Consider the following 24,108-nt stretch of genomic DNA (forward strand, 5'->3'; position numbering starts at 1 on the left):
CCGTTTGAGTACACACAGCAGTCCGCCGGTGCTCACACCTCGTTCGAAGCAAGCGTGAACACTCATGTCGGTGCCCACATGACGGGCTGTGGCCTTTTGCCCTCGAAAAAAAGAGCACATCGACCTGGAGACGCAGTCTCTAAGACCTGCAGTACTTGTTGGGACCTCCAATAGGTTTTGACGTGCGAGAAGTCGCACAGGACACGTCCTCCCGTCGCAGCGCGCGTGCCATATCTTCACCCATGCGCGGTTTGTAGCACACGACCAGTCGCTGCGTGTGCTCACCGTCCAGCCAATGCTTGACACTTCGAAATTGCACACCGTCCTCCCTCTTGCGAAAGATGTGAAGCGCGATGCTGTCGTGAAAAAAAACAAACAGCGCGGCTGGGCCAGCTGGGCTGGGCGACATCCGCCTTTTGCTCCACCTTTGCAGCGACAGCCAGCGGCTGGACCGGCGCACCGGCGGCCGGGAGCCACCCCAGCTCATGGAGACGCTGCTCGTGGAGACGCGGGCCTCCTCCTCCTCCTCCCGCCGGCGCACGGCGCTCGTCCTCGCCTGTGCGCTGTGCGGCCTTATCCTGGGCTGCGTCCCTGCGGCGCTCCGCCGCCGCGACGCGCCCAGGCTGCAGGCGTGGGAGTTCGCCGAGCTGCCGCTCGACGGCCGCTGGGACGCGATCACCGACCTCTGGGAGCGGCCCCTCTGCGGCAACTTTTGCGGCTCGATGTGGCGAGCAGCGCTCGCGGAGAGACGCTCGCGAGACACCGCCTCCACGCACGCCTTCGCCGCGCCGCCTCGCGCGCCCACACGCGTCGCCCACACGCGTCGGGCCACTGCAGACCCACGGCGGCCCGCCACAGGTGCAACGGCGGCTTCCTGAGCGAGTGGGACGCGGACAGCGAGCACTGCGGCCCCGAGTACGGCGACGTGAGCCGGTCGGCGGACGGGCGGCCGTCGTGCATGGACGCGTGCTGCCGCGAGCACGACATCTGCTGCGCGCCGGGTGGCACCGACCTCGGCGCCACGCGCGGCTGCAACGCCGGCCTCGCACGCTGTCTCGAGCGGTGCGGCGAGGGCGACGGGCGGGACGACGCGTGCGAGGGCCTGATCTCGCTCGGCATGTCGGCGATGCACGGCACGGAGCTCTGCTGCGGCCGCCCCTGCCCCGCCGCCGTCTACACTGCGCGGGCGAGCGCCGCCCTCACGCCCGTCCTCGCGCCGTACCTCAACTACACGCTCGGCACGGCGAAGCACGTGACGAGCCACCTGGAGGCGGGCTCGAGATCTGGGGAGATTCGGGGAGATATGACGAGCCACCTGGAGGCGGGCTCGAGATTCGAGGAGATATGGGGAGACATGGGGAGACATGGGGAGATATGACAAGGAGGTCTCGAGAGATGGGGAGATATGACGAGCCACCTGGAGAAGGGCTCGAGATCTGGAGAGATCTGGAGAGATCTGGAGAGATCTGGGGAGGTCTGGGGAGATCTGGCGAGACATGACATCTCGAGGAGGGCTCGAGCGGGCTCCGAGGGGGGCCCTGCGCCGCCTCCGACTCGCCCTCACCCGCACCCGCACCCTCACACCCGCAGGAGGGCTCCGAGAGGGTTCTGAGCCGCTTCCGAGCGGGCTCGCGGACTGTCCACTCCGCGGCCCGCGGCGCGGCCGAGAGCGTCACCGCCTTTTGCAACGACACCCTCGCCACCGCGCGGCGGAGCGTCGCGACGGCCGTCGCTTGGCCGCGCTGGCCGCGCTGGCCGTGGAGGGCGATTTGGGGCGCGCATGATGGCCACCGTTCGCCGGCGGCGGAGGCTGCGGCGGAGGAGGCTGCTGCCGAGAGGGCTGGCGGCGAGGCTGCAGCTGCGGCCGCGGCGCCGGCCGGTGTGAGTAGTGACCGGCGCCGCGGCGGCTGGTTCAGCCTCATGCACACGCACATGTTCGCTAGGTGGGGTCGGAGCCGTACATAGAGTCGTAGGTAGGACACGAGGTTAGAGGTTGCGCATCATAGGTCATACAGTAGCTTAGACAGGTCTCGTGCGGAAAAGCCCCGCGTGGTCGGGTGTGCGTGTCGCGGGTTAGCCTTGTGATACCGTTTTCGTGAGACTCTACAGACTACACAGTAACAACACAGCCTACACACCGCTTGTGCTTGTGCGCGAAAATGGCACAGTAACCGGGTATTCTATTTCTAATGGGACATGCGAATGCCACGCTCGCTGCACCAGGCGGCCATGCCGACCCTCCGACGGCCCACACCGACGCTTCAGATGCGCTTCATCAGCGTCGCGCCGGCGGCGCTCAATGGCGTCGATGAACGGCTGGGTAGCCCTTGGCCTGCATGTCGCCGACGCAGAGCTAAGGAAGGCGTAAAATATTGAATATATTGCTCCAATAGTTAGAGATGCGATCAATATCAGTGGCGGTAGCGAGGAGAGCGTGGTGCCATCGAAAGTCTGCACGCCTGCGGCGTCTGCCGATGGCGCGATGAGCGAGAGCACCGCCTCCGACAGCGCGCCCATGATGGCCGCCTTGAACTTGTGCGCGCCGTCGGTGAGCGAGAGCACGCCGAAGCCGTCGCCGCCCGGGTACTGCTCGGCGAGCATGTTGTAAAAGATGTCGGTGTACGAGTTCAGCTTGGTCGCGAGGAGGTCGACGCCCTGCTCGTTGGCGAGCCGGCCGAGCAGCGTGGGCAGCGGCGTGCGCTGGTCGGGGCACAGTCCGGCGGGGAAATCGTCTCCGCCGCGCCCCTGCCCACTGTAGCCGTGGGCCGGAGCGTCGGCGATGAAGACGGCCACCCTCACGTCGCCCCGCCACTCGAGCCGCAGCGCGCTCTCGATCGCGATGATCACGTCCTCCGGCCCGTCGCCGCCGCCGTTTGCCCCCTCTCTCCCGATGGCCGCGGTGACCTCGTCGACTCGGCTGAGCGGCACGAACTCGTGCACGACCACGCGCGGCGCGTGCGGCGAGTTGCGCTCTCCCCAGTCGCGGTAGCCAACAAAGGAGACGCGCACCTCGCCGACGGCGAGGTCGGCCTTGAGCCCGCGGATCACGTTGCTCACGTGCGTCTTGCACTGGTCGATCCAGCGTCCCATCGAGCCCGTCAGGTCCAGGATGAAGCAGACGTCCACAATTTCCGCGCCGCGGCTCGGCATCGGCCGGAGGTTGGCGCGCGGCTTGAAGCGACCCACCGCCGCGTCGGCCGCCTCGCGCAGCCGGTGGACGAGCAGCAGCCGCATCCCGTGCGCCTTGAGCGACGCGGTCGCGCCGGCAAGCTCGGCGGGGTCGGAGGCAGGCGTGAAGCCGGAGCAGACGACGAGGACGTCGCCCGCGCCGCCGTCGACCGCTTCGAGCATGCGCGTGCCGCCCGCCAGCAGCCGCGCCGCGCCGCTGCCGCCGCCGCCGCCGTGGCGAAACGGCTCCGCCGCGCGAGCGACGAACGCCTCGAAGGACGGCGTCAGCACGGGCACGGGCGCGGGCGCGGGCGCGGGCGCGGGCGCGGGCGCAGGCGCCGACGCGCCCGGGGCGCCCGGCTCAGCCGCCGCCGCCGCCTCGGCCTCGGCCTGAGCGATGGCGGCGTCCTCCTCGGGAGAGGTGACGGCGATGAGCTCGCCGTCAACGGCCACGTGCCGCAGCTTCTGCGAGCAGGCCGCCACAAAGGCGGCGAGGAGGAGCGCAGGCGGCTGCGAGGGCGGCACGCCCCGCCCCTCGGCTGTCAGCACGACGGGCAGCGTCGGCAGCGCGCCGCCCTCGCTCAGCGACGCCATCGCGTCGGGCGTGCGCCCCGCCGCGTCGCCGCCCGACGCGCCGGCCTCGGCGGCCGCCTCGAGCTGCTCGAGCATCGAGGCGGCCTTGGCCTTGAGCTGCTCGCGCGCCGCCTTGAGCGCGGCGATGGCCTTGGCGATGCGGCGCGGCAGCAGCTCCAGCTCGTCGTCGCCGCCCTCCGCCGCCGCCTGCACAATGTCGGTGATGTCGGGCACCGCCTTGTCCGACGCGGCCATCGCCTTCTTCCACCGCGCCGCCGTCTCCGGGTCCTTGAGCAGCGCCTTGCGGCACTTGGCCAGCGCGCCCTTGGGCGCCTTCTTGAAGTCGATCGCGTCGAGCCGCTTCGCGGCCAGCAGCGGCTCGAGCAGGTGGCCAGCTTCCGCCAGCCGCATGTTCAGCCCGGCGCGCAGCTTGCGGTACTTGGCGCGGAGCGCGTCCTTGCCCAGCTCGCCGTTACCCTCGCGCTTCCGCTTGCCCGTCGCGCCGCCTTCGCCCTCGGCCGCCGCGCTGCTTTCGCCCTCGGCCGCCGCGCTGGCTTCGCCCTCGGCCGCCGCGCTGCTTTCGCCCTCGGCCGCCGCGCTGGCTTCGCCCTCGGCCGCCGCGCTTCATTCGGTGAATTTTCTCCTTGACGTTCCTCTGGCCCGCCGCGCTCTCCCTGTCGTAGCGGCCGTGACTCATCTGCTTCGGGCAGCATCGGTGTTCTTTGAGCTCTTTCTGAGCCGATGGTGCTTCCACTGATTGCACCGCGCCTCGCTGTGCCTTCGTGGAGCCGGGTGGACGCGGGGCCTTCCGAGGGACGCGTCCAAAGTGACCCATCCTGCAGCACATGACGACCGCCCGCTTGTGCAAGCGTGATCACGCGCTGCTGCACTGGCTGCTGCTGCTGCTGCACTGGCTGCTGCTGCACCTGCGCCGGCGCACGCATAAACCCCGCACTTGTGTAGGCGGACAATGATGATGCCGCGCGGGCGGAGTGGCGGAACGAGGACGCTGCCGTCAGACGAGGGATTGCTATCATACGCAAGCACGAGCCGTCGGTGACGCGACGGCGTGCACATCACCGTTGGCCAGCTGCTAAGCGCGAAACCCTGCCGGATCCCCTGCCCGTGTCGGATGCGTCCAAACGAGTAGACACACACCGGCGGGCGCTTTCGAGGCGAGCATTTTTTCTAACCACATGGACATGGACATGGACATGGACATGGACATGGACATGGACATGGACATGGACATGGACCTATTCTGCGGCACGATAGCTATTTGGGCTGCAACATACATGTGCCTAGGTGCCTACACTCGACTGCAACGGCGCGCGCAGAAGAACATTTTGGGGCTTCTGGCCGGTGTGGACGCCGTTGTTTCGCAGCTCGGGGGGGGCGTGGCGGAAATGCGTGGCGCCTCGAAAATGTTCGTAAGAGCTACACATCGAAAATTATTAAATTTCGGACGTACGTAGACTTGCCCAGACGAGGCACAGAGCAACCCCGTCCAATCGGCTTCGCAAGTCGACCCGCCAACCAATCCATGCATATGACCTCCGTCACCGCCGCCGCCGCGCCAGCTGCCACCGGCGCCGAGCTGGTCGTGCCACCGCTGCCGCCCAGGCTGCCCAACGACGCGAGCCAGGAGGAGAAGGCGGCGCGCGAAGCCATCATGAAGGAGCGCCGACGCATCCAGAAGGCGATCAACGAGCAGAAGAGGGGCAAGCGGGATCGCAGCGAGCGGGAGCAGCTGAGTGGTGCGCAACATCGCAAGCAGGCTGAAGCGGAGGCGAAGCGAGCCGACGCCAACCGCCGCCGCCAGTCCGTCTCCCAGCACCGCCGCGCAGCTCGAGAGAAGAAGCGGCCGAGGCTCGGCGAGAGCTTCGGCTCGATTCGACAACGCGAGGAGCAGCGACTGCTGGGCAACTCGTTCGTCTTCGAGGACCAGCGCGTGCGCGTGTGCGAGGGCGTCGCGTGTGGGCCCTCGTGCAAGACGGTGCGGCTAGCGGCGTGGTGCCCATCCATGACGCCGCGAGTTTCTGGGGCCCAGAGTGGGCGTCGTGCTTGGCCGTGCCCGTGAAGGCTGGGCAGTGCGGCACTGTGCTGCGGCGCGCCGAGCTGTGCGTGCAGGAGAAGGGCGGCAGCGTGAGCAGCTTGAAGCTGAGCAGCGCTGGCTTTGCGCAAATCGAGGGGCCGCAGCACTTCCACACGGTGCAGCTCGACGACGTCAGCACGCCGGTGATGCTCTCACCCTACCACGTCCAGCCCTGGCCGGCCATCGGACAGGAGGTCGGCTGGATGCCGTCCGAGCCGCAGGACATCGCCACCGTCAAGTACTTTCACAACACGCAGGACCCGGACTTCGACGTGGACGATCCCGAGGACAACAGCTATTACGTGCTCTCGCGGCCGTTCTACGCCTTGCCCGCCCACGTAGAGGTTGTGGCGCCGGTGGGCGGGCGCGTGCGCGTGGGCTCTTGGGTGAGGCTGCGCGAGCCCCACCCCGAGGCTGACCCTGACGACGGCGCGTGGGGCTTCCGCGAGCCGCCGCCCGCCGTCGCCGCCGAGATGCTCTCTAGCGTGGGCCGGACCGAGCTGACCCCGGCGGACGTGGAGCGGCTCATGTCCACGCCGCAGATGGCTGTCGCGAGCGCGCATGTGCTCGTCGTCAAGTCCATCTGCGAGGACTGCGGGCAGTGTCTCGAGCTCGAGGACACCTTCTACGCATCTCACCGCGATCTCACGCCGCTCATCCCTGGCTGGGAGCAGAGAGAGCCATGTCGCTTCCACTGCACCTACGACCACCAGTACTTGTGCGATCACATGTTCGATCTAACACACGTAGGAGAGTGCGTCTGGGCCTGCAAGGAGTGCGACCCTGAGTAAAGCGGGAAACTTAAATTTCCTCCATTGTACCCATGCGGAGCCTTTTATTTTGTGCGGCGGACTTGTGTATCTGATACTGACGAACGCCGGGAACGCGACGAAGCGGTCCGTGCTATCATCGCGTCGCGTGGTCGCGTGATCGACAAATCGATGGTTGCACTTCTCGTGGCGCTCGTCGCCTCTTCCTCACCAACAAGCGTCTGGTTCGACTGCGCTGCCGACGAGAAGATCGTCGCTCCGAATATCACATTCAGCAACGTGAGCTCCTCGCCGGATCCGGTGGTGCACGGCGCGCAGCAGGTCATACGAAAGGTCGTGCATTACAATGGCACGGACACGCTCACCAATGTGACGGCGACGCTCTCGCAGTATTGGAAGGTCCTCGGCAAATGGGTGCGCTTCCTCAAGATCGACACCGACGTTTGCAAGGAGCACGCTGGCGCGTGCCCTTTTGCACCTGGCGATGCGCACGCCCTCACCACGCACCACCCGCCGCTCCACTGGGGTACGCCCTACGGCTGGTATCGCTCCAAGCAGGTCTTCACAAACACGCTGACGGGCGAGAGGCTCGGCTGCTTAGACGAGCGCTTCGAGTACTGCAAAGACAGCAACTCATGCAAGAAGGACAGCAGCGCTTGACAGCAGCAGCAGCCTCGTGCTGGCGTCCAGCGCATATCTTGCGCCACCCCACGGCCGTAACCGAACTTGTAACATTTTGCATTCCAGGATGGCGCGACGTATCCTGGGTTGCGTGGACATCTTGGAATGTGCGGTGCATCTTGAAATATGGGAAAATCAACTCAGCGTTCTTAGAGATACAAAATGCAACCTGAATTGACTTTTTGCAACTCAAGATGCCCTCTGCATCTCAAATTGCGGGTTCCGCCCCTGACGCGTTCGCGTAATATATGACTCGCAAGACCACGCGCAACGACCGCGCGGCGCGCGCCCCCCGCGCGGAAGGGCGAACTCCCCGTCTCCCTAACCGCCCCGCGCGGGCACTCACCTTCTCCAGTTCCACAGAGAGTGCGTGAGAGCCTGAGAGCTCCCCAGTCCCCACAAGACCCTCGATTCAGTTTCTTGTCGGTAAACCGCGCAAAACTCTCTCTCTCTCTCGCAACTCTCTCTCTCTCACCGGGCGAATGACCGCACCTCCAAACTGTCAACACCCGCTCACAACCCGAGAACCCCCAAGGCAGCCGTCGGCACCGCGCCGCGCTCCGCCCTGGCGTGGGCGACCAGCTTTTGCTTGACGTCCGGGTGCGAGGCGAGGGCAGCCTCGAGCTGCGCCGGCGGCATCGCGTAGAAGAGCTCGCGCGAGAGTGGCATCGCCATCGAGCAGCAGCGCACGTAGCCCTCCCACAGCTTGGTCGCCCACACCTCACGCTCGAGAAGCGTGCGCAGCAGGCCCATCACCGCCGTGGCGGCGTCGGGCCAGTTGACCATCGTCTGGATGATGGTGCGCATCGTGAGCAGCGGCAAGGGGTCCAGCTGGACCACCTCTTCCAGGGCGGCGGTGAGCTCGTCACGCGTGAAGACCTCGCGCTCGTTGATGCACGCCTACGTGGCGGGGGAGCGGGAGGGGGCATATTTAGTCTCGCCGCAATTAGTCGAGGCCGGAGAGGCGGAGGTGCAAAGGGAAGGGCGGGGGCGGGGGTGGGAGGGGCGGGAGGGGCGGGGCGGGGGGGGGTTCGAAGGGCGGAAGGGCGGAAGGGCGGAGGGTAGGGGGAGGGTTGCCAGCCTGAACGGCGTCTATGAGCGCCTTGAGCGGCACGCCCCTCTCGCCGTCCTCGGGCTTGAGCAAGTGTAGCTGCAGCAGCAGCGCGCGCGGCGCGAGCGGCGGAGGCTCGGCGTGCGCCAGCGCCGCGAGCGCCTCGGTGAGGTCGCCCTTGTCGAGCCGCAACAGCGCGGGCAGCACCGCGACCGACTGCGACTCGTCCAGAAAGGGGAGCAGCGGCACGGCGTACGCGCCACCGTGCGGCCCCAGACGCGAAACCTACAGGACGGCTCCAGGAAGGCTCCGAGAAGGTTCCTAGAAGGTTCCTAGCCGTGCCCCCGACGCGAAACCTACAGGACGGCTCCGAGAAGGCTCCGGAAGCTGGCTCCTAGACGCGCCGCCGCGCGAGCCCGCCGCGCCACCAGTCCCAGCACGCCGGCCGTCAGCGCGGCGGGCACGGTGCCGCCCACGGCGGTGGCGCGATCGGCGAGCACCTGTGGAAATGTCCTCGACATGGCCTGGACGTGTCATGCACATGTCCTGCGGAGTGGCCCTCGGCGATGGCGCGCACGTGTAGCGCGAGCAGCGGAAGCGGTGAGGCGGCGGAGAGCGGCGGCGATGCGTCGGGCTCGCCTCTCAGTTGCGCGAGCAGGACCTCCGTGACCGCCTCCATCGGCAAGTGCAGCAGCAGCCCCGGCAGCAGCTCCTGCACCGTCGCTTGCGCGGCGGCCGACGCGCCATCAAAGCCGGCAAGCAGCGCGGCCAGCATGCTTGGCGAGCGGTTGCAGAGCGCCAGGTAGAGCGGCAGCCTGCGCGCCGCCTCCTCCTCCTCCTCCGCCGCCAGGGCCGCCTCGAGCTCCTCCGCCGCGTGAGAGTGGGCCCGCGCGGCGATCTGATCGACGGCCGCCGCCTGGGCGACACCTTGAGGGAGATATGGGGAGATATGGGGAGATATGGGGAGATGTGCCTGCAGGTACCGCCTGGGAGACGCCTTCACCGGCGGCCATGCTCACGACAAGGCGGATGGAGGGCGCGCGGAGGGGGGCCGACCCGGCGGTGCACAGCTCGAGAAGCAGCTCGAGGCAGGCGGGCCGCCACGCGTCGCGCTGCAGACGGACAATTCACATGTCACGGAGCTGCGTCGTCGATGGGTGTCTGGGAGGTGTGTCTGGGAGGTGTCTGGGAGGTGTCCGGGAGGTGTCTGGGAGGTGTCTGGGAGGTGTCTGGGAGGTGTCTGGGAGGTCTGGCGTCTTGGAGGTGTGTCTCCGGGGTGCCACCGCACTTGCAGCGCGAGGTCACGCAGCGTCGTGAGACCGAGCGTCAGTCGGGGGCTCGCCGCGGAGGCGACGTCGGAGCGCAGCAGCTCCAGCACGGTGCGAGGCAGCCGCGGCATCTGCAGCAGCAGCTTTGTCCAGAGGCGGTCGTTTGGCGCGAGCCGCTCGTGGAGCGAGGCGAGCAGGACGTCGGCGAGCTCGTCGTACCGCTCGAGCGAATGCTCGCGGAACTCGGCGTAGGCCCACGCCAGCAGCAGCTCGTGCCGCTCGTGCGGCAGAGAGAGCGCGTGCTCGAGGAGCGCGCCTAGAGTGCAGCCTCGAGGTCACCGGTGTCTCTCGGCTCATCTCGGGTCACACGTGTTTTTCTTTTTCTCGCGAGCAGCGTGTCTTCGAGCGCGGGCCGTGTCCCTCCGGCTGGGAAGCGAGGTGCGTCGAGTGCGGAAGCAATGGTGACGAGGGAGAGATGGCGGAGAGGCGGCGGCGGTGGTGGTGGCAGTGGTGGTGGTGGCAGAGGTGTCCGTGGTAGCGGTGGTGCTTGTGGTGGTGGTGGTGCTTGTGGTGGTGGTGGTCGAGCAGCGCGCCCTGGTAGCCGCTCAGCAGCGGCTGTGTGCTCGCCAGCCTGCCCAGGATACGGTGGTGCGCCCCCAGCTGCCCTCCCACACGCAAGCTCGGCTCGGCGCCGGTTGCGAGGAGGGCAGCGGTCAGCTGATCGAGTAGCTGCTTCAGAGCCGCGCCCGACACCTCCGCCGGCGCCACCCCACTCACCCTCGACGCCGCCGCCGCGCCGCCGCTCGCGGGCACGGGCGGGGCGGAGGAGGCGGCGGCGGCGGCGGCGGTGGCGGTGGCGGTGGCGGCGGGCAGCTGGGCCATCGTCGCGATTGCGAGCTCCGCGATGAGCTCTGGCGCGAGGCGGCGGAGTACTGCGTCGACTTGGAGCGAGCTCGTGCTCGGCGCGGACCCGCGCAGCCGTTTAGACGGGCCGACCTCGAGCGAGTCGCCCTCTCGCTTTGCGCCGCCTCCGCCGCCGGTCGCATCCACCTCCTCGGCGAGCTCGCTCCTCGAGGGCAGCTCCCGTCCCTGCCGTGCAAGCGGGCGTCCGGCGTTGAGCTTAGGCACTGTCTCGTGACACGATTGTGGGCACCGAGGGTGCACTGGAAAGTATCGACATGGGGCACGGCGCAGGAGGCGCTGCGCTAGTACACTGTGTGTAGTGTGTAGTGTGTGGAGGTGGCACAGGCGACCGAATTCAGACGGCGAGTGCGTGTCCTCTCGAGTGCGTGTCGGGGCACGCGGAACTGTCTTCCGCAGCCAGGCTCGCGAGCGAGCCCAAGAGAGGGGCGAGGCGCGGGGAGATGCGGGGAGGTACTGCGGAGATGCGGGGGAGATGCGGGGGAGAGAATTGGGAGACATCCCGCATCTAGGAGGTGACGCCTGCTGACGCAGCACCACCTGCAGCTGGTTGCTGCCGCCCATGCTCATCAGCGCGCGGAAGAGCATCCGCTCCAGCCGCGCCTTGCCGTCGCCGCCGCCGCCGCCGCCCGCGCCGCCGCCGCCGCCCGCGCCGCCGCCCAACTGCTCCGCCGGCAGCGAGTGCAGATGCTTCACGACCGAGAGGAGCGCCGACTTGAGGGACTGCTGCACGTTGGCGCGGCTCGCGGCCGGCACGCTGATCTGCGCCGCGCTTGCGCCCGGCGCAGGCATCAGCCGCGACTGGCACGCGCTTAGCGCCTCCACGACGCGCGGCAGCGTCGCAGGCCGGGCGCGTCCGATCGATTGTGCGAGGGAGCTGATCACGACGGAGAGAACGGTCGGCGAGGGCGGCGCGGTGGCGAGCGCGGTCAGCCGGCCGAGCGTCTCGTCCGCCCACGCGCTGTCGCCGCCGTCCTTGCCGCCGCCGCCGCCGCCGTTCGTGCAAGCTAGCACCAGCGCCTCGCAAAACTTGACGGCCTGCGTGCGGACCGCGTCGGTGCGCGCGGCGCTCGCCATCATCTCGGCCGCCTCGGTGCGCATGCCGTCGACGAGCGCGCGCACCTCGGCGAGCGCCTCCGGAAGAGGCTCGCCACCGGCCGCGACCAGCGCGAGCGCCGGCCGCAGCAGGCCAGCGCACGAGAGCAGGCAGCGCTTCACAACGGCCGGGCTCCCGTCGCCGAGCAGCGCGCGTAGCGCCGGGAGTAGCGTCGGCAGCACCGACGGAGCCGCCGAGCCTAGGTCCTCCGCATACGCCAGCGCAGCTCGCCGCACTGCTGCGTCCGAGTCAGCGAGCAGCCCGAGCAGGTCTGTCGCCGCGGAGGCAGCGGCGCCGGCGTCGGCGCCGCTAGAGAGTGCGGCTTGTGCCTCCTCCAGCAACGCGACACGGCGCGAGGCGTCCGCCTCCGATGTGATCGCGGCGAGAGGCCCCTCCATGATCGATGCGGGGGAAGAAAGTGCGCCCCCCTGCGCCTGCGCTCCCATCCCTCCCTTGGGTTGTCCGTTTTCTTTCTTTTCTTTTGCCCTGCGCCGGGCCTTCAGGCCCGCGGATAGTCTCACCCCATCCCCAGGGCCTCCAGGGCTCGCACCTCAACCTCTCACAGGCTGCACTATATACATATTTTTGTGCACATACAGACAGACTTGTACGATCGGGGAGGGAAAAATATGGTCTATGATCCGAGGGGGCGAGGCCGAGGCGCGGGGGGGGGGGGGGCGGGGGGGGGGAATTTGTGTCTGTGCGTGGGCCGTGGCCCATCTCTCTCTCCGGAGCGGTCGGCTCTACTTAAATCTGTGTGTTTGTGTTTACTTTTTTTCGCCGCGGCGGTGAATAGCGGGCCGGGCGCCACCCGCGCCCACACGAGGGGCGGCTCGGCCTGCAGGACGTAGCTGAGAGTGTCACGCTGCGGAGGCAGCCGCCTTCGACCCGCGCTTCTTCTTCTGCGAATGCCCGCCTCTCCGTTGGCGTTGCTCCGTCGTCCCTGCCTGCACGCGGCCGGCCGGGCGAGAGGCTTGACACGATCCGACGCTGCGACCCTGACGCTGCTGCTCTAGCTATCAGACAACTGCTGACTGCTGCCACAATGTGTGACCGGTGCTGGCCCACTTGGCGGCCTTCCCGGTCAGTGGTGAGGCGCAGTTCAGAGCTGTCGATGGCGCGATGCCGCACTGGTCCCACATTGGTGACACGAGACCACCACGTTTGCCGGTCCAAGAGAGAGGCACTGGCGCTGTCCTGAGAAAGTGCATGGTCCCTCTTGACTGCCCATGCGCGCGAGGCTGTGTAGGCATAGCCTCGAGAGTGCCAGCAGCCAGTCGCCGAGGCAGTTTGTGACGCGCATTGCGTCAGAAGCGTGCACACGATAGAAGGACACCTTCCTACTGACCGTAGGATCAGGTCGTCACTGAATGCTTGATACTAAGGCCGCGAGCTATGCAGGTGGTCAATTGTGCAGCATTGCACGGTCAGCAGCGCCGACAGGCTGTCGCAAGGCGTGATAGCATGGCCGCAAGTAGAGCTCTACAGCGAATTCCCATGAAACAAGTAAAAAAATCGCGCAAAAAAGAAAAAAGTCCGGAAAAATCGGCGCCTGCGGCGAGCCGTGGGACCCCATCTCCCCCCCGCATGGATACCCTCCAGGGCCCCCGCCTCCCCCCAGAGCACACGAGAGTGCTGGCCGACGTCTACATATGACCGCTCCTACTTGACAGGGGTGCTAGCCGGGGGTCGCGCACTCCTCTTGTGTCAGACGGATGCAACTTGAGGTGTGCGACCCCCTGTGTCTGGTTGTCGACATCCGATCATGGCAGGCAGCGAGAGGTGGCGATCACAGTCTGCTGCGCGAGCGGCATGAAATTGCGTGGGGCCGCGGGCGGGAAGCCCACCATGCTCCTCTGCAAGCTCTCGTCGACCGAGGCGATGAAGGTGGAGCCCACGGCAGACAGCACGGCGCAGAGTTCCGCAGTTGCCGACTGCCCTCCGCCGCGGGCCTGCTCGGTGCTGCAGACAGCGTACGACTGGCGCAGCGCGAGGGCGGTGGAAGGCAGGATCCCGTGCTCAGTGGCTGTGAACACGATTTCGCGTGGGGGCAGCCAGACCTGCCGACTGCCCGGCGGCGGGACCTGCTCGAGCAGCGACTTCCACGCGGCTCGCGCCCTGTAAAGTCGCTCCGTACGAAAGACAGAGTTCGGCGGCGCCGCGTTAGAGGAAGCGGGCGACATCGCGGCGAGCTCGCGAGTGGCGGGCGGGCGAGACTTGGTACAGTTCGCGCACCAGCCCGAACGCGCGCAGTAGCTTGCGCACTGGCTCTTGTCGATGCCTCCACGGACGTGGGCGGGCTGCTTGACGTGGGTGGACCGCGCCCGCTTGCGCCCGCTCATCTGCCCTGGAGACAGCTGGAGCGCGAGTCCTGAGGTCGACGACGCCGAAAGAAGCTCGCGGGCGCGCGATGGAAGTACTGGACTGCTCCGTCGAGGCGTGAGGAGGGCTGCCGGCGAGACGCTGGCGACAGCAGCTCGCGGAGGCGAGAGGTTGACCAACGGACGCGGAGGCGGTGGCGAGACCATCTGGAGAAGGATGCTCGCCGCCTCGTTGTGGAGAGCCTCGCCGTGGGACGCCATCAAAGTCAGGCAGGCGAGCAAAGTCAGGCCTCAGGCGAGCCGTGAGCAAAGTCAGGCCTCAGGCGAGCCGCCCTCAGGTTGTCAGTGACTCCAGTAAGGGCGTTTAGGGCGTCTCGTACGTGTACTCCCTTAACTCCAGCTGGTTTTTTCGCCCTGTTTCTTTTTCTGCTGTTGCTGCTGCTGTTACGTTCGGTCCCCGCGGGAAGCCCCGCGCATAGGACAACAACGTCTGTCCCACACACGCATAGACGCGCACATACATCATGCTCGGGCACCCCCCACACAAAATCTCTCTCTCCCCCCCCACAGTGTAGTGTTGTGAGCTCACAAGTACTAAATTGATAACTCTCAGCACTCACCGGCTAACAACATAGCTACAACTCACCACTCAGGTGGAAGTTACGTGTTACGAAAGCCAACAACAAACTCTCTCTCTCCGTACTCCGACAGCCTCTTCCTTTTCTGTCAGTGTACAATGAGGTTGGCATGGTACCAACGCTACCCTGGGCCACTCGGTCACTCTCGTCGACGTTCAGACTTGCCCCATATGCTGCTGCCGGGCCTGGCCCTCAACGCGCAAGAATCATCCCGTGAGGGTGGGTGGGTGCGTGATGCGCGTCGAGCCGACGGCTTCTGTGGGTGGGTGGCGAGGTGAAACATGGAGGTGCTCATTATCTTACTTGGCCTCAGGCGAGCCGCCCTCAGGCCTTGCTTGCAGGGACTAGGCTCTAGGGACCTCAGCCGGCTTTCGCGCTTTCTATTTCTGCCAGTCTTCCCGTGCCCAGTGTCGTGCGAGGGAGTTTTGTTGTAAAATTACGTAAGAGCTACATACACTGAGAGAGATTTTCTCCCAGTAAGCTATAAGTACGTACACTGAAAATTCTATTTCACTCATCGCAAAAGTCTCTTCTCGTTTTTGGAGAACTGCCGCACGTGTTTGTTCGGAACGAAATGTATGTGCCTCGGCCTCAGCACGCGTGCGGCCGCGCGCCTCAAGAGCGTGCGCCGCCGCGGCGCTGCCCCACCCCCTCGAACGACTTTCACGCGTGCAATTCGGGCGCTCGCGACTGGCTTGCGACCCCGGACTGCGATGGCGGCGGCCTGCCTCAGTGCTCCTTTTGCTCATCGTCAAACGCCACTGCATACTTGAGATGGATTACAGACGTCCTGGCTCAGAAGTACGCCCAGCGGTGTCACTCGTTTGTCGGCTACTCGGCGTCCCTCTCAACCGGCTGGTGCGTGCGCGCGCGCTATCTGCTGCCAGTCAACATCCCCGAGGGGTGCACCCTCTCATCACTACCGACCGCGTTTGCTTCCTCAGGCTTCCGACAAATCGTCCCCCCGTCATTGAGGCCGGCTGCTTTTTTCGTTTCGTGCTCGCGCCGCCGCCGCCGTCTCCCGCCCCTCTGCTCACCGAAAACGAGGCGCAAGTGCAGGTTGCGCTCGATGCAGCGCAGCTTCCCTTTGCTGGCCCGGCCATGCGTCGCAATGTAAAGATCTTCAAGATGTTGGGCGACCGCTTCTTCCCGTGGGCGCGAGTGCTGCTCTGGGCGGACGGCAAGCTGCAGCCAGGGCGCGTGCGCCCGTTCGACTTTCACCTGACGGCGAGGAATGCGACAGGCGGCGCATGCGCAACGTTTTTGCGGCTGCCGCCACATCGATACGCGTTTGGAAAGCGCGCCTCCCGGCTGCCACCGAGCAGCCTCACCCTCGCGCTGCATGCCGACACTGTGATCAAGTCCGCACGGTCGCGGAAGTCCGTGTCCGACTCGCTCTCCACGGTCCATACTCAGCTGGCGGAGTATCGCGCCGCGGTCCCGGAGATCGATGCGTTCTCAACGGCGGCACTCATCGACAGCGCCTACTTTGTGCGCGACGGTTCATCTACCAGCTGCCGGCACCTCAACGCTGCGCTGGGCTGTGCCTGGCTGAGCGAGATTGCATGCTACTCTGACCGAGACCAACTGTCGTTTCCGATGGCATGCGAGCGCCAGCGCGGAGGAGTATGCACAACACAATCAGAGCACGATTCATGCTGTACTACATAGGTGCTTCACCGGCTGGGCCTGCGGGCGGCTGCTCTACCGCCTCCGCAGTCGCAGACCGCGTTTCGCTGGCTGCAGGCATGGGTCGTTGATTCCGTGTCTGCGAATCTATGCCAAACCACTCAGCGCTGCCTCCTCTCATGGCCTAGGCCACGAGTCTGCCATGCGCGTGCGGAGCCGCGCGCGGAGCACGCGTCGCCATCGCGCCGTCAGCGCAGTACCACTGGTACTACACGCACGCGCTGTCCGCACCCGGAGGGCCAGGATCGCGAGTGCAGCCCCGTGCTCGCCGACATGCCACGCTGACAACTCTCGCGGCGTCGTAATACGTAAAGGCGAGGGCGACCAGAGGACGACCATAAAAAAGACGCCTTCCACCTTTTTTTCTCCCGTTTATCGTATTTTCGCTCTCCTCTCTCCAGCGTCCAGGTCCAGCCCTCTCTGGGTGTTACTCTCGCTGTATACACAACTCACAAGTAAAGTTACGCGTTCTACCTCTCGTCATTATGGAGAGCCGAGACCCGTACATGCACATGCACATGCACATGTGCATGTGCATGTGCATGTGCATGCATGTGCATGTAAGAACATGAAACTCGCTGCGCGTGCAGCATCTCTCAGCCCTCCCTCGCCTTTTGCGTCTCCGACTGCACAAAATCCGCGACAGTCTTGCTCGCCGTCTCGCGCTCCCGTGCCGCCTTGGACGCTACCTCCCGGATGCCGCCCACCGCGTCTGCGAGGTCTAGAGGCATGCCCGCCGCCGACAGGATGCGCCTGATCTCGGCGTCGCTGGGGAGCCGAGGCGCGTTCGGCGTCACGTGCGTGCCCTCGAGCTTCCTGAAGTCGAGCCGCCCGCCGATGCCCGTCACCTCGTCGGTGAAACGCGACTGAAGAAGGCGCGCGAGGCCGCTGCTCTGGTCGATGCCGTCGTCAGCAAAGCGGACGAGCAGATTCCGGCCGACACCGTACCTGCGGCGTACCGCCTCGTCCGTCTCCGCGGGACCGGGCGTGAACTCGTCGTCGAGCGGGAGGCCGCCAGTGGAGGCGGGAGCGGCAGCCTCCGCCGCCCGCTGACTCGTGGCGCCGAGGAGCTCGCTCGCCCAGCCGAGACCGCTCGCGAGCTGGTCGAGCCCACCCGCCAGGTCGGACGCCACCCCGCCGCCGCTCACGCCACCAACGCCCAGCGCCCCGAGCCCGCTGCTCAGCCTCTCGCCAAAGTCGCCCTGCCGGACGGCGCTCGCCGCCCCGCGCAAGCCGCTGCTCGCCCCGGCGCCGAGCGCCTCGCCGAGGCCCGCGTTCCCCGCGAGCACCGCCGCGGCGTTTTGCGCGCCGAAGCGTGCGAGAGCGCCGACCGGCCCACTGTCCTTCCCGAGACCGACAGCCTGCTCGAGCAGCGGCACGCTCTGCCGAGCCGGAAAGTTGTTGAAGCTCAGGAGCACATTGGCGCGGCGCGGGCCGATCGCCTCGGCGAGCCGCGCGTCCGAGCCGAGCAGGAGGAGGATCTTGGCGCCGAGGCTGTGGCCACATCCGAAGACCGGCAGCTGCGCGAGCGGCGGCTGCTCGCGAGCGGCGAGCATGGCGTCGAGGTCTGCAGCAGGGTGCGGAGCGGGCGGGTGCGGAGGAGGCGGCAGGTGCGGAGGGGGCGGGTGTGGGGGAGGCGGCAGGTGCGGAGGGACCAGATGCAGCGGAGGGTAGAAGGATGGGGCTGGGGGTTGCGCGCCTGTCGTCGCTGCACTCCAGCGCAGCATGACCTCGGAAGCGGCCTGCCAGTGATCGAGGCCCGTCTCGAGGCCGGTGCATGGCGTCCCCACGATGCACACGCCCGCGGCGTCCGACACGCCCTCTAGGAATGGACCGTAGGCCTGCTGCGGCGCGCTGCCGACAAGCGCGCCGCCGACAAAGTGGATCACGCCATTGCAAGGAGCGCCGGGAGGCGCAGGCAGCACGTCGCAGCCCGCGAGCCTCAGCCAGCGCGAGGAGGAGTCTGGACCTCTCTCTTCCTCGTCAACGTGCTCCTCCTCAACCGCCGCGCGCGCATCCCACCATTCATTCGAGTCGTAGGTTGCTGCCGAGCAGCAAAGGTGACCCCGCAGCCTCCGAGGCTGTGGCGACGGTGAGAGTAGAAGGCAGGGACCCGGGGCGCGATGCCGGGAGAGGACTGCAAACCCAAGCATCTGGCCGCCGTTCAAGAGCTGTCGTCTTTACCGCGTACCTACCTACCGAACCCACTGAGCGGGACGCCGGGACCGCCAGAAGCTGATTTTCGAAAAAGAAAAAACACAGCGAAAACTGGGAAAGAAAGCGGAGAGTCGCAATTCCAGGGGTCCTTGTGGCGGGCCACCCTGCGCAGAGAGGCATGGATGCCAATCTGGGGTCTCTCGACCGAGTCTATGAAGCCCTGGCCGCCTCCCGGTGGTGGCAGAGGTTATGGAACCAAGCGACGGAGATGGTGCGGGGGTACGAGTGGTGCAGAGATTGGGTGTTTCGTTGGGGGGGGGGGGGGGGCGAGGCTGTCCGCATGTCAATCGTTGCCCACCGGCGGGCTTGAAGACACTGAGCCGAGCGCGGACCGCCGCCGGCGCGCTCGCTTCGGCGGATGGCTGCTTGGCACAGTTTCTGGCCGCCCGGCCTGCGAGCAGTCGCCGCGAGACGATCGAAGGCGCTCATTCAAGCGCGCCGCCATGTCAGATCTCGCCCCACACGCCCCGCGACCACAGACCGGGCAGAGCGACCGTGCAGGAATGATGCAGGCATGATGGGCGGGTGTGGTGTGAGCGTCGCATCACCTCAACACTCACACAGAAAATCAAAGATGCGGGCAGCTCCGCGCGTTCGGGTTTCTTCGATCAAAAGAGGGACAATCTCACGGCTCATTTACGGTTGCTCCCGGTCGGGGCGAGGGGCAGGCAGGCACGCGGTCAATCGCGCGAGGACCTCTCGCGCATCGCCTTCTCGTCCTTGAGCTCGCGCCGCAAGGAGAATATGGTGCCCTGCGCAACTTCTAGCTCGTCGCTCAGCTGCTCGATCCACTCGCGCATCTCGCCTACTGGAGTGAGGCCGGCGCGTCGCAGCGAGGACGGGCTGGGCCCGAAGAGGGGAGGGAGGGTGGGGAGGGGAGGCGCGCCTATCGACTTGCGCTGCTCGCTCGCATAGTCCTTGTGCATTCCCACCTCGGCACGCAGCTGCTGCATCCGCCCCTCGCTCACGTCCTTGCCGAGCTGCTCGTTCTCCGACTGGAGCTCGCGGCACTTTTGCACCAGCTTCTTTCCGGCAATCGATCCCGACCTGCCAGGGAGCACCGCGTGGGTAGGGAGCGCTTCCGATGGGCCGCGTCGTGAGCGCGCGCACTGGAATTGAGACGCTTCGAGCTCGTCGCGCAGCGCGGCCTCTCGCTTTTGCGACGCCTTCAACTGAGATCCAAAACAAACGGGCGAGGGTGCGCACTTTCTCACCTGGGCAGTCGAGCAAATGGGGGCTGGAGGGATGGCAGACCTCCTCGCGCAGCCGGCGAATCTCGCCCGCCATTGCCGGGTCGAGCATGAGCGTCTCCACCTGCCGGTGCTGCGGTTTCACTGCCGCGCGCTTGAGGGCCTCCTGCGCCTCGCACGCCTCGCGCTCCTTGACTGCGATCCGCAGCATAAACGAGGTTTCCCGCCGCCGCCGCTGCGCGAGCTCGTGCTGGAGCCGACGCTCCGAGGAGCGCAGCGTCTCAAGGTCAGCGGTCATGGCTCAATCACGGCTTACCTCGAAGCGCGGCACACGCACAGGCCGTCTTCTCTCTTCGTGGAGTAGGGGGGTATGAGTCTGAGAGCAGCGCCCGCGAGCGGAGAGAGACGAGAGGCAGAGACGCGCCACCGCCACGCGCCAGGCGCGAGCGAGACCGAGAGACGACATAGGACGACATACATTAGATTCTCACGCCTTATTACACGGAGGCAGTCAAAATCACAAATGGAGGTGGAGCGCGTGTGTCAGTACTCGGGCTCGTCCTCGCCGCCCGAGTCGAGGTCGTCTCCGCCGTCCTCGAAACCGTCGAACCCGTTCTCGTCGCCGAGGATGGCGTCCTCGTCCTCCTCGAGCCCGTCCTCCTCGCCGTCGCCCTCGCCGTCGCCGTCGTCGCGGTCGCGTCTCGAGCCGTCCGCCCGGCGGCCGGCCGCTCCCTCCTCCGCTCCCTCCTCCCCCTCCTCCACCTCGCTCGCAGAACCCTCCCCCTCCGCACCTGCCTGCGCGGCCGCCTCCAGCGCCTCGAGCTCGGTTGCCGCTGCCCACGACGCGCCGCGGAGCAGCCTGAGCCCCGGCCCGGCCGCGGCGCGCGCGCGCTTGGCCGACCGCGCGGCACTGCTCGGGTTGAGCTCCGCCGGATAGTGCTCCCCGACCCGCAGCGTGCAGTGCTCGGACGCGGCAAACGCGCCCGCGGTCAAGTGCGGCCTGGCGGCGCCGCGGTCCGAGTAGCGCGCGACGCCGCGCACACGCGTCGCGCGGGTTATGCGACTCGCCACGGCCGCCGGGTGCTCTCGCAGCGTCCGCCACGCCGCGAGCAGGTCGGTGTCACGCGCAGTCTCGTACCCGCGGCCGTCCCACGTCGCCGGCGGCTGGAGCGGCGCCCGGCGGCGAGAGCCCGGCTCGCGGCAGAGGACGCCGTCGGGAAAGTTGATGGGCATGCCGCCGCGTCCGCGCCCGCGGCCTCGGCCAGCCATTTCAGGGCGCGGAAATTTGCGATCAAGAAAAATAAAATAAAGAAAATTCCTGTACGAGAGCACATGAGGCGTATCCGTGTACGTGCGTGGAGTACAGTGTTGTGTGTCTGTTAGCTCCGAGTAGAGGGGGCGTTCTTGTGGTGGGGATTGGAGTGGTCTGACCAGCAAGAAGTATCCTGGTCGAGGCCCTCTGTAGTATCGCGAGGCGTCCCTCTTCCCTCTTCTGCAGAGGGATAGTCATCTGGACCCAAAGGTTGGTGCCCAGCAGGTGTGAGTGGTGAGCCGCGTACACGGCTCTGCTGTACTGGTGATCGCGGGTGAGGCTGTAAAGCCATCCTCGATCCGGGTGCCGTCTCAGACGACTGTAGGATTGGTATAAGGAACTCGTATCCGAGTGGTTTAAGGGAATGGTGTAGTGCAACACCGGGAATGCTGGGGCGCAGCCTCAGCGGGGAGCATCAAGGTGTCACATGACGACGCCTCGAAGAGAGGAGGGAACTATTACGTGCCAATATTTGGGCGCCTATTCGGCGCCCAAGGTGCCATATTAGGGATCTAGGTGGCGAGACGTGCCACTGCACAGGGTGTGGGAATATAGGGATATAGGTAGACTATTCGTCACTGTGGGGGGGGAGAGTGTGATAATAGGGGTGCTGAGGTGGGGCTGGGTGGAGGTGATTCTCCGGGTCAGTCTGGAGGTCATTCTCCACCGCCTCCTGCGACAGCTGGGTAGCCATTCCCCCGGGGAGGGGGGCTGTCAGGGGCTGTGTCAGGAGCTGTCAGGGCTGTCCTGGTAGCCTGAGCCTGGTTGTTTGATAGCTGGATGCCGCGTGCCGCAGCTTGGTAGTTTGATAGCTTGATAGACTGGTAGTCTGATGGCCTGAGCCTGGTAGCTTGGCACTCTGAGAGGGACACCCCTGTCAACCCTGTGCCTGCAGCCTGGATGCTGCCTGGTAGCTTGATGGCTTGAGCCTGGTAGCTTGGTAGCTTGATGCCGCGTGCCGCAGCTTGGGAGATTGTGCCGCGTGCCGCAGCTTGGAGGGAGTAGTCAGCAATCCGACACGACGGTGACAAGCCATCGTGAAGATGTATTTAGTCGATGCAAATCGCAAAGGCTCTTCAGCGTTGAGGGAGTAGTCAGCAATCCGACACGACGGTGACAAGCCATCCCGCAAGGCGACGAGCACTGGGAAGGGGCCAGAGACGTCCAGGGGGTCAGCCCGCTACCTCTGAGCACATCTTAGCGCTCGGGGGGGCGGGGAAGGCGGGCCGGGGCGGTTCTGGGGGGAGCAGGATGCAGTGGCGCGCAGGACGGCTATGGCATTTGACAGCAGCACGGCATCCATCCAACCGAACTTCCCTGTGACGACGCTAGCAGCGGCTGGGGTGCTGTACCAGCGAGTGAAGCTGATGTGGGTGGCCCACCCCCCGGGCCCCGAGGTGTTGGAGACGGCCCGTGTAGTGGCCGCTCGGGCGTCGATGCGGGCCCTCCGACTAGCCCCCATCACGCTCACCACTTAGCGCTCGGCGGCGATGGAGATGGTGCTGCTCCCACCGGAGCTGGGGGGGTGCGGAACGATGGACCCGGCAACCAATCTGGCCAAGGACGTGGCGGTGAACACCCTAGCAGGACTGCAACACACGGCTTCGGCGGTGAGGAGGGCGTACACCATCCGGGTGGAAGAGGCCACGCGCGAACAACCGATGGGGGGGGATGACTCGGCGACGCGGGGGGAGGAGACGGTGCGAGGCCTTGCTGGTTGGCGGGCATGCATGCAACTCTGAGACAAAACCCCACGCCCTACATCCGGTCGGTCAGTCTGTGCTGGGCGCTCAAAACCCTAGTCAAAACCGCGAACTCGGCCTGTTCAACAAGATGACGCTCGTCTAACTATACATGTACTACATCTACACTGGTACTGGTAGGTAGGTCACATGTGCATGCACATGCACATGCACATACACATGTTGTACACACACATGCACATACACGCACGTTCAGCTGCTAATCAATCACCCCTCCGGGAGGGAGATTTCTTGTTGGTTTTCAAAAACTCTCCCGGCCCGCGGCCGCTTTGTAGAGGTAAGTGCACGTACTTTTAGCGTACTGGGAGAGAGTACGTACTGGGAGAAAAGAGAGAAGGGGTTGTGTGGGAAACTTTCATATCTAGATAGTCGAGCGCGTCCGTCGGAGAGGTGTTTTACCGATAGTCGGGTTGCTTCCTTGAGTGGTCGGTGCTCTTATATTGAGGGGTTTCGCCGTACGCGGGGAGGCCGGATCCCCATAAGACCCTTCGAGGCCGGTCGCGTCCGGTATTATTGTGAAGCGAGGTGTTTCGGCCGGGGTTCGGGTCCTCGGCGAAACGACATCGTGCGTAGACGCACGCGAGCGCAAACCCGTGGCACTATGTCCACGATCTACTTCGCAGGGCAGTTCGATAGCACTACGCTGCGACAAGGGCGCAACAACAACTGGGAAGTGCCAGCAGATGGCCGTGCGAAACATGCGTGTGCCAAGCCCAAGGGCGTGAGCCACCGAACCAGCTTCATCGCAGACGATCGTGGATACATCCTGCAGGGTCACCCGAAGCACCTCACGTCGTTCTCGACTGGGTTTGAGATGAACACCGCGACGGAGAGGAAGCGCTGGCCAAACAGCGCTCTGACAAAACGCGCAGGTTCAGTGACAGTCGGGCCTCCCACGCACCGCGAGCATGCCTGAAATCCGCCGTGGAAAGAACATCACGCACCATACTTGCGGCCTCGTGTTGCCACAGCCTTCTACCCCGGACTACCGGGTATGCCGTATGCCAACGCGCGTGCCGGCGGCGCAGCGCGCTGCGCAGGGCGGCAGCGCTGGGCCACTGGCGCGCTCCCCTCTTTTCCTTGTGCGGTTGAGCACTTGAGGGGGTCGATTCCGCATGGTACGGGACCCCATCGTGTGATATTTCTCCGGCCGCAGTTTAGTGAAGAAAAAATCACAGACGGTCCCCCTCGTCACCGGAGTATCCTCCTTTGTGGCCGTCCCGCCGCCTTTGCAGCTCCTCCAGCAGGCTCGATGTGTCCGGCGGGTCGTACTGAAGCTCTGCCTCTCGGCGCGAGGCACGGTAGTGATCCTCGAGGTCGGTGTACTTAAGGTCGAGCGCTTCGTTGTGGAAGGA

General features: G+C 66.0%; 7 protein-coding genes across 7 annotated transcripts; 3 read left to right on the forward strand and 4 right to left on the reverse strand.

Moving 5' to 3' along the window:
* Positions 1-401: 401 nt before the first annotated feature.
* On the forward strand, positions 402-2,119 carry EMIHUDRAFT_434626 (hypothetical protein). The gene is made up of 3 exons (XM_005781618.1): positions 402-727; positions 859-1,270; positions 1,591-2,119. Exons 1-3 carry the CDS (start codon positions 486-488, stop codon positions 1,963-1,965), a joined length of 1,029 nt encoding a protein of 342 aa, XP_005781675.1. The 5' UTR covers positions 402-485; the 3' UTR covers positions 1,966-2,119.
* A 177-nt stretch (positions 2,120-2,296) lies between these two features.
* Positions 2,297-4,818, reverse strand: EMIHUDRAFT_99684 (hypothetical protein; the record flags this gene model as incomplete). The annotated part of the gene is made up of 3 exons (XM_005781619.1): positions 2,297-2,353; positions 2,497-4,339; positions 4,697-4,818. 3 exons carry the CDS (start codon positions 4,816-4,818, stop codon positions 2,297-2,299), a joined length of 2,022 nt encoding a protein of 673 aa, XP_005781676.1.
* A 466-nt stretch (positions 4,819-5,284) lies between these two features.
* EMIHUDRAFT_99685 (hypothetical protein) lies at positions 5,285-7,266 on the forward strand (the record flags this gene model as incomplete). The annotated part of the gene is made up of 3 exons (XM_005781620.1): positions 5,285-5,737; positions 5,824-6,554; positions 6,825-7,266. The coding sequence occupies 3 exons, from the start codon at positions 5,285-5,287 to the stop codon at positions 7,264-7,266; spliced, it is 1,626 nt and encodes a 541-aa protein (XP_005781677.1).
* Positions 7,267-7,695: 429 nt separating this feature from the next.
* EMIHUDRAFT_449838 (hypothetical protein) lies at positions 7,696-12,021 on the reverse strand (the record flags this gene model as incomplete). Its single annotated transcript, XM_005781621.1, has 11 exons — positions 7,696-8,187; positions 8,375-8,623; positions 8,767-8,838; positions 8,916-9,265; positions 9,336-9,450; positions 9,627-9,922; positions 9,974-10,005; positions 10,577-10,695; positions 11,068-11,092; positions 11,192-11,346; positions 11,542-12,021. The coding sequence occupies 11 exons, from the start codon at positions 12,019-12,021 to the stop codon at positions 7,801-7,803; spliced, it is 2,280 nt and encodes a 759-aa protein (XP_005781678.1). The 3' UTR covers positions 7,696-7,800.
* Positions 12,022-13,099: 1,078 nt separating this feature from the next.
* Positions 13,100-14,285, reverse strand: EMIHUDRAFT_434628 (hypothetical protein). Its single transcript, XM_005781622.1, has one exon. The coding sequence runs from the start codon at positions 14,203-14,205 to the stop codon at positions 13,387-13,389; it is 819 nt and encodes a 272-aa protein (XP_005781679.1). The 5' UTR covers positions 14,206-14,285; the 3' UTR covers positions 13,100-13,386.
* An 871-nt stretch (positions 14,286-15,156) lies between these two features.
* Positions 15,157-16,576, forward strand: EMIHUDRAFT_203825 (hypothetical protein; the record flags this gene model as incomplete). Its single annotated transcript, XM_005781623.1, has 4 exons — positions 15,157-15,440; positions 15,527-16,073; positions 16,254-16,334; positions 16,400-16,576. 4 exons carry the CDS (start codon positions 15,157-15,159, stop codon positions 16,574-16,576), a joined length of 1,089 nt encoding a protein of 362 aa, XP_005781680.1.
* Positions 16,577-18,718: 2,142 nt separating this feature from the next.
* Positions 18,719-19,788, reverse strand: EMIHUDRAFT_353222 (hypothetical protein). The gene is given in 7 exon segments (XM_005781624.1): positions 18,719-18,736; positions 18,782-18,792; positions 18,815-19,021; positions 19,023-19,293; positions 19,375-19,535; positions 19,599-19,660; positions 19,743-19,788. 4 exon segments carry the CDS (start codon positions 19,773-19,775, stop codon positions 19,169-19,171), a joined length of 381 nt encoding a protein of 126 aa, XP_005781681.1. The 5' UTR covers positions 19,776-19,788; the 3' UTR covers positions 18,719-18,736; positions 18,782-18,792; positions 18,815-19,021; positions 19,023-19,168.
* Positions 19,789-24,108: the final 4,320 nt, after the last annotated feature.

The sequence above is a fragment of the Emiliania huxleyi genome (assembly GCF_000372725.1).
Source record: "Emiliania huxleyi CCMP1516 chromosome Unknown EMIHUscaffold_20, whole genome shotgun sequence".
In the NCBI taxonomy this organism is placed as follows: domain Eukaryota; phylum Haptophyta; order Isochrysidales; family Noelaerhabdaceae; genus Emiliania; species Emiliania huxleyi.

Coding starts and splice junctions, on each gene's coding strand:
- EMIHUDRAFT_434626 (XM_005781618.1), top strand. CDS start 486: ATGGAGACGCTGCTCGTGGAGACGCGGGCCTCCTCCTCCTCCTCCCGC. Junction 728..858: donor AACTTTTGCGGCTCGATGTG/GCGAGCAGCGCT, acceptor GGCCCGCCACAG/GTGCAACGGCGGCTTCCTGA. Junction 1,271..1,590: donor ACGTGACGAGCCACCTGGAG/GCGGGCTCGAGA, acceptor TCACACCCGCAG/GAGGGCTCCGAGAGGGTTCT.
- EMIHUDRAFT_434628 (XM_005781622.1), bottom strand. CDS start 14,205: ATGGCGTCCCACGGCGAGGCTCTCCACAACGAGGCGGCGAGCATCCTT.
- EMIHUDRAFT_353222 (XM_005781624.1), bottom strand. CDS start 19,775: ATGGCGGGCGAGATTCGCCGGCTGCGCGAGGAG. Junction 19,661..19,742: donor TTCGCCGGCTGCGCGAGGAG/GTCTGCCATCCC, acceptor TTTGGATCTCAG/TTGAAGGCGTCGCAAAAGCG. Junction 19,294..19,374: donor CGAGCAGCGCAAGTCGATAG/GCGCGCCTCCCC, acceptor TCACTCCAGTAG/GCGAGATGCGCGAGTGGATC.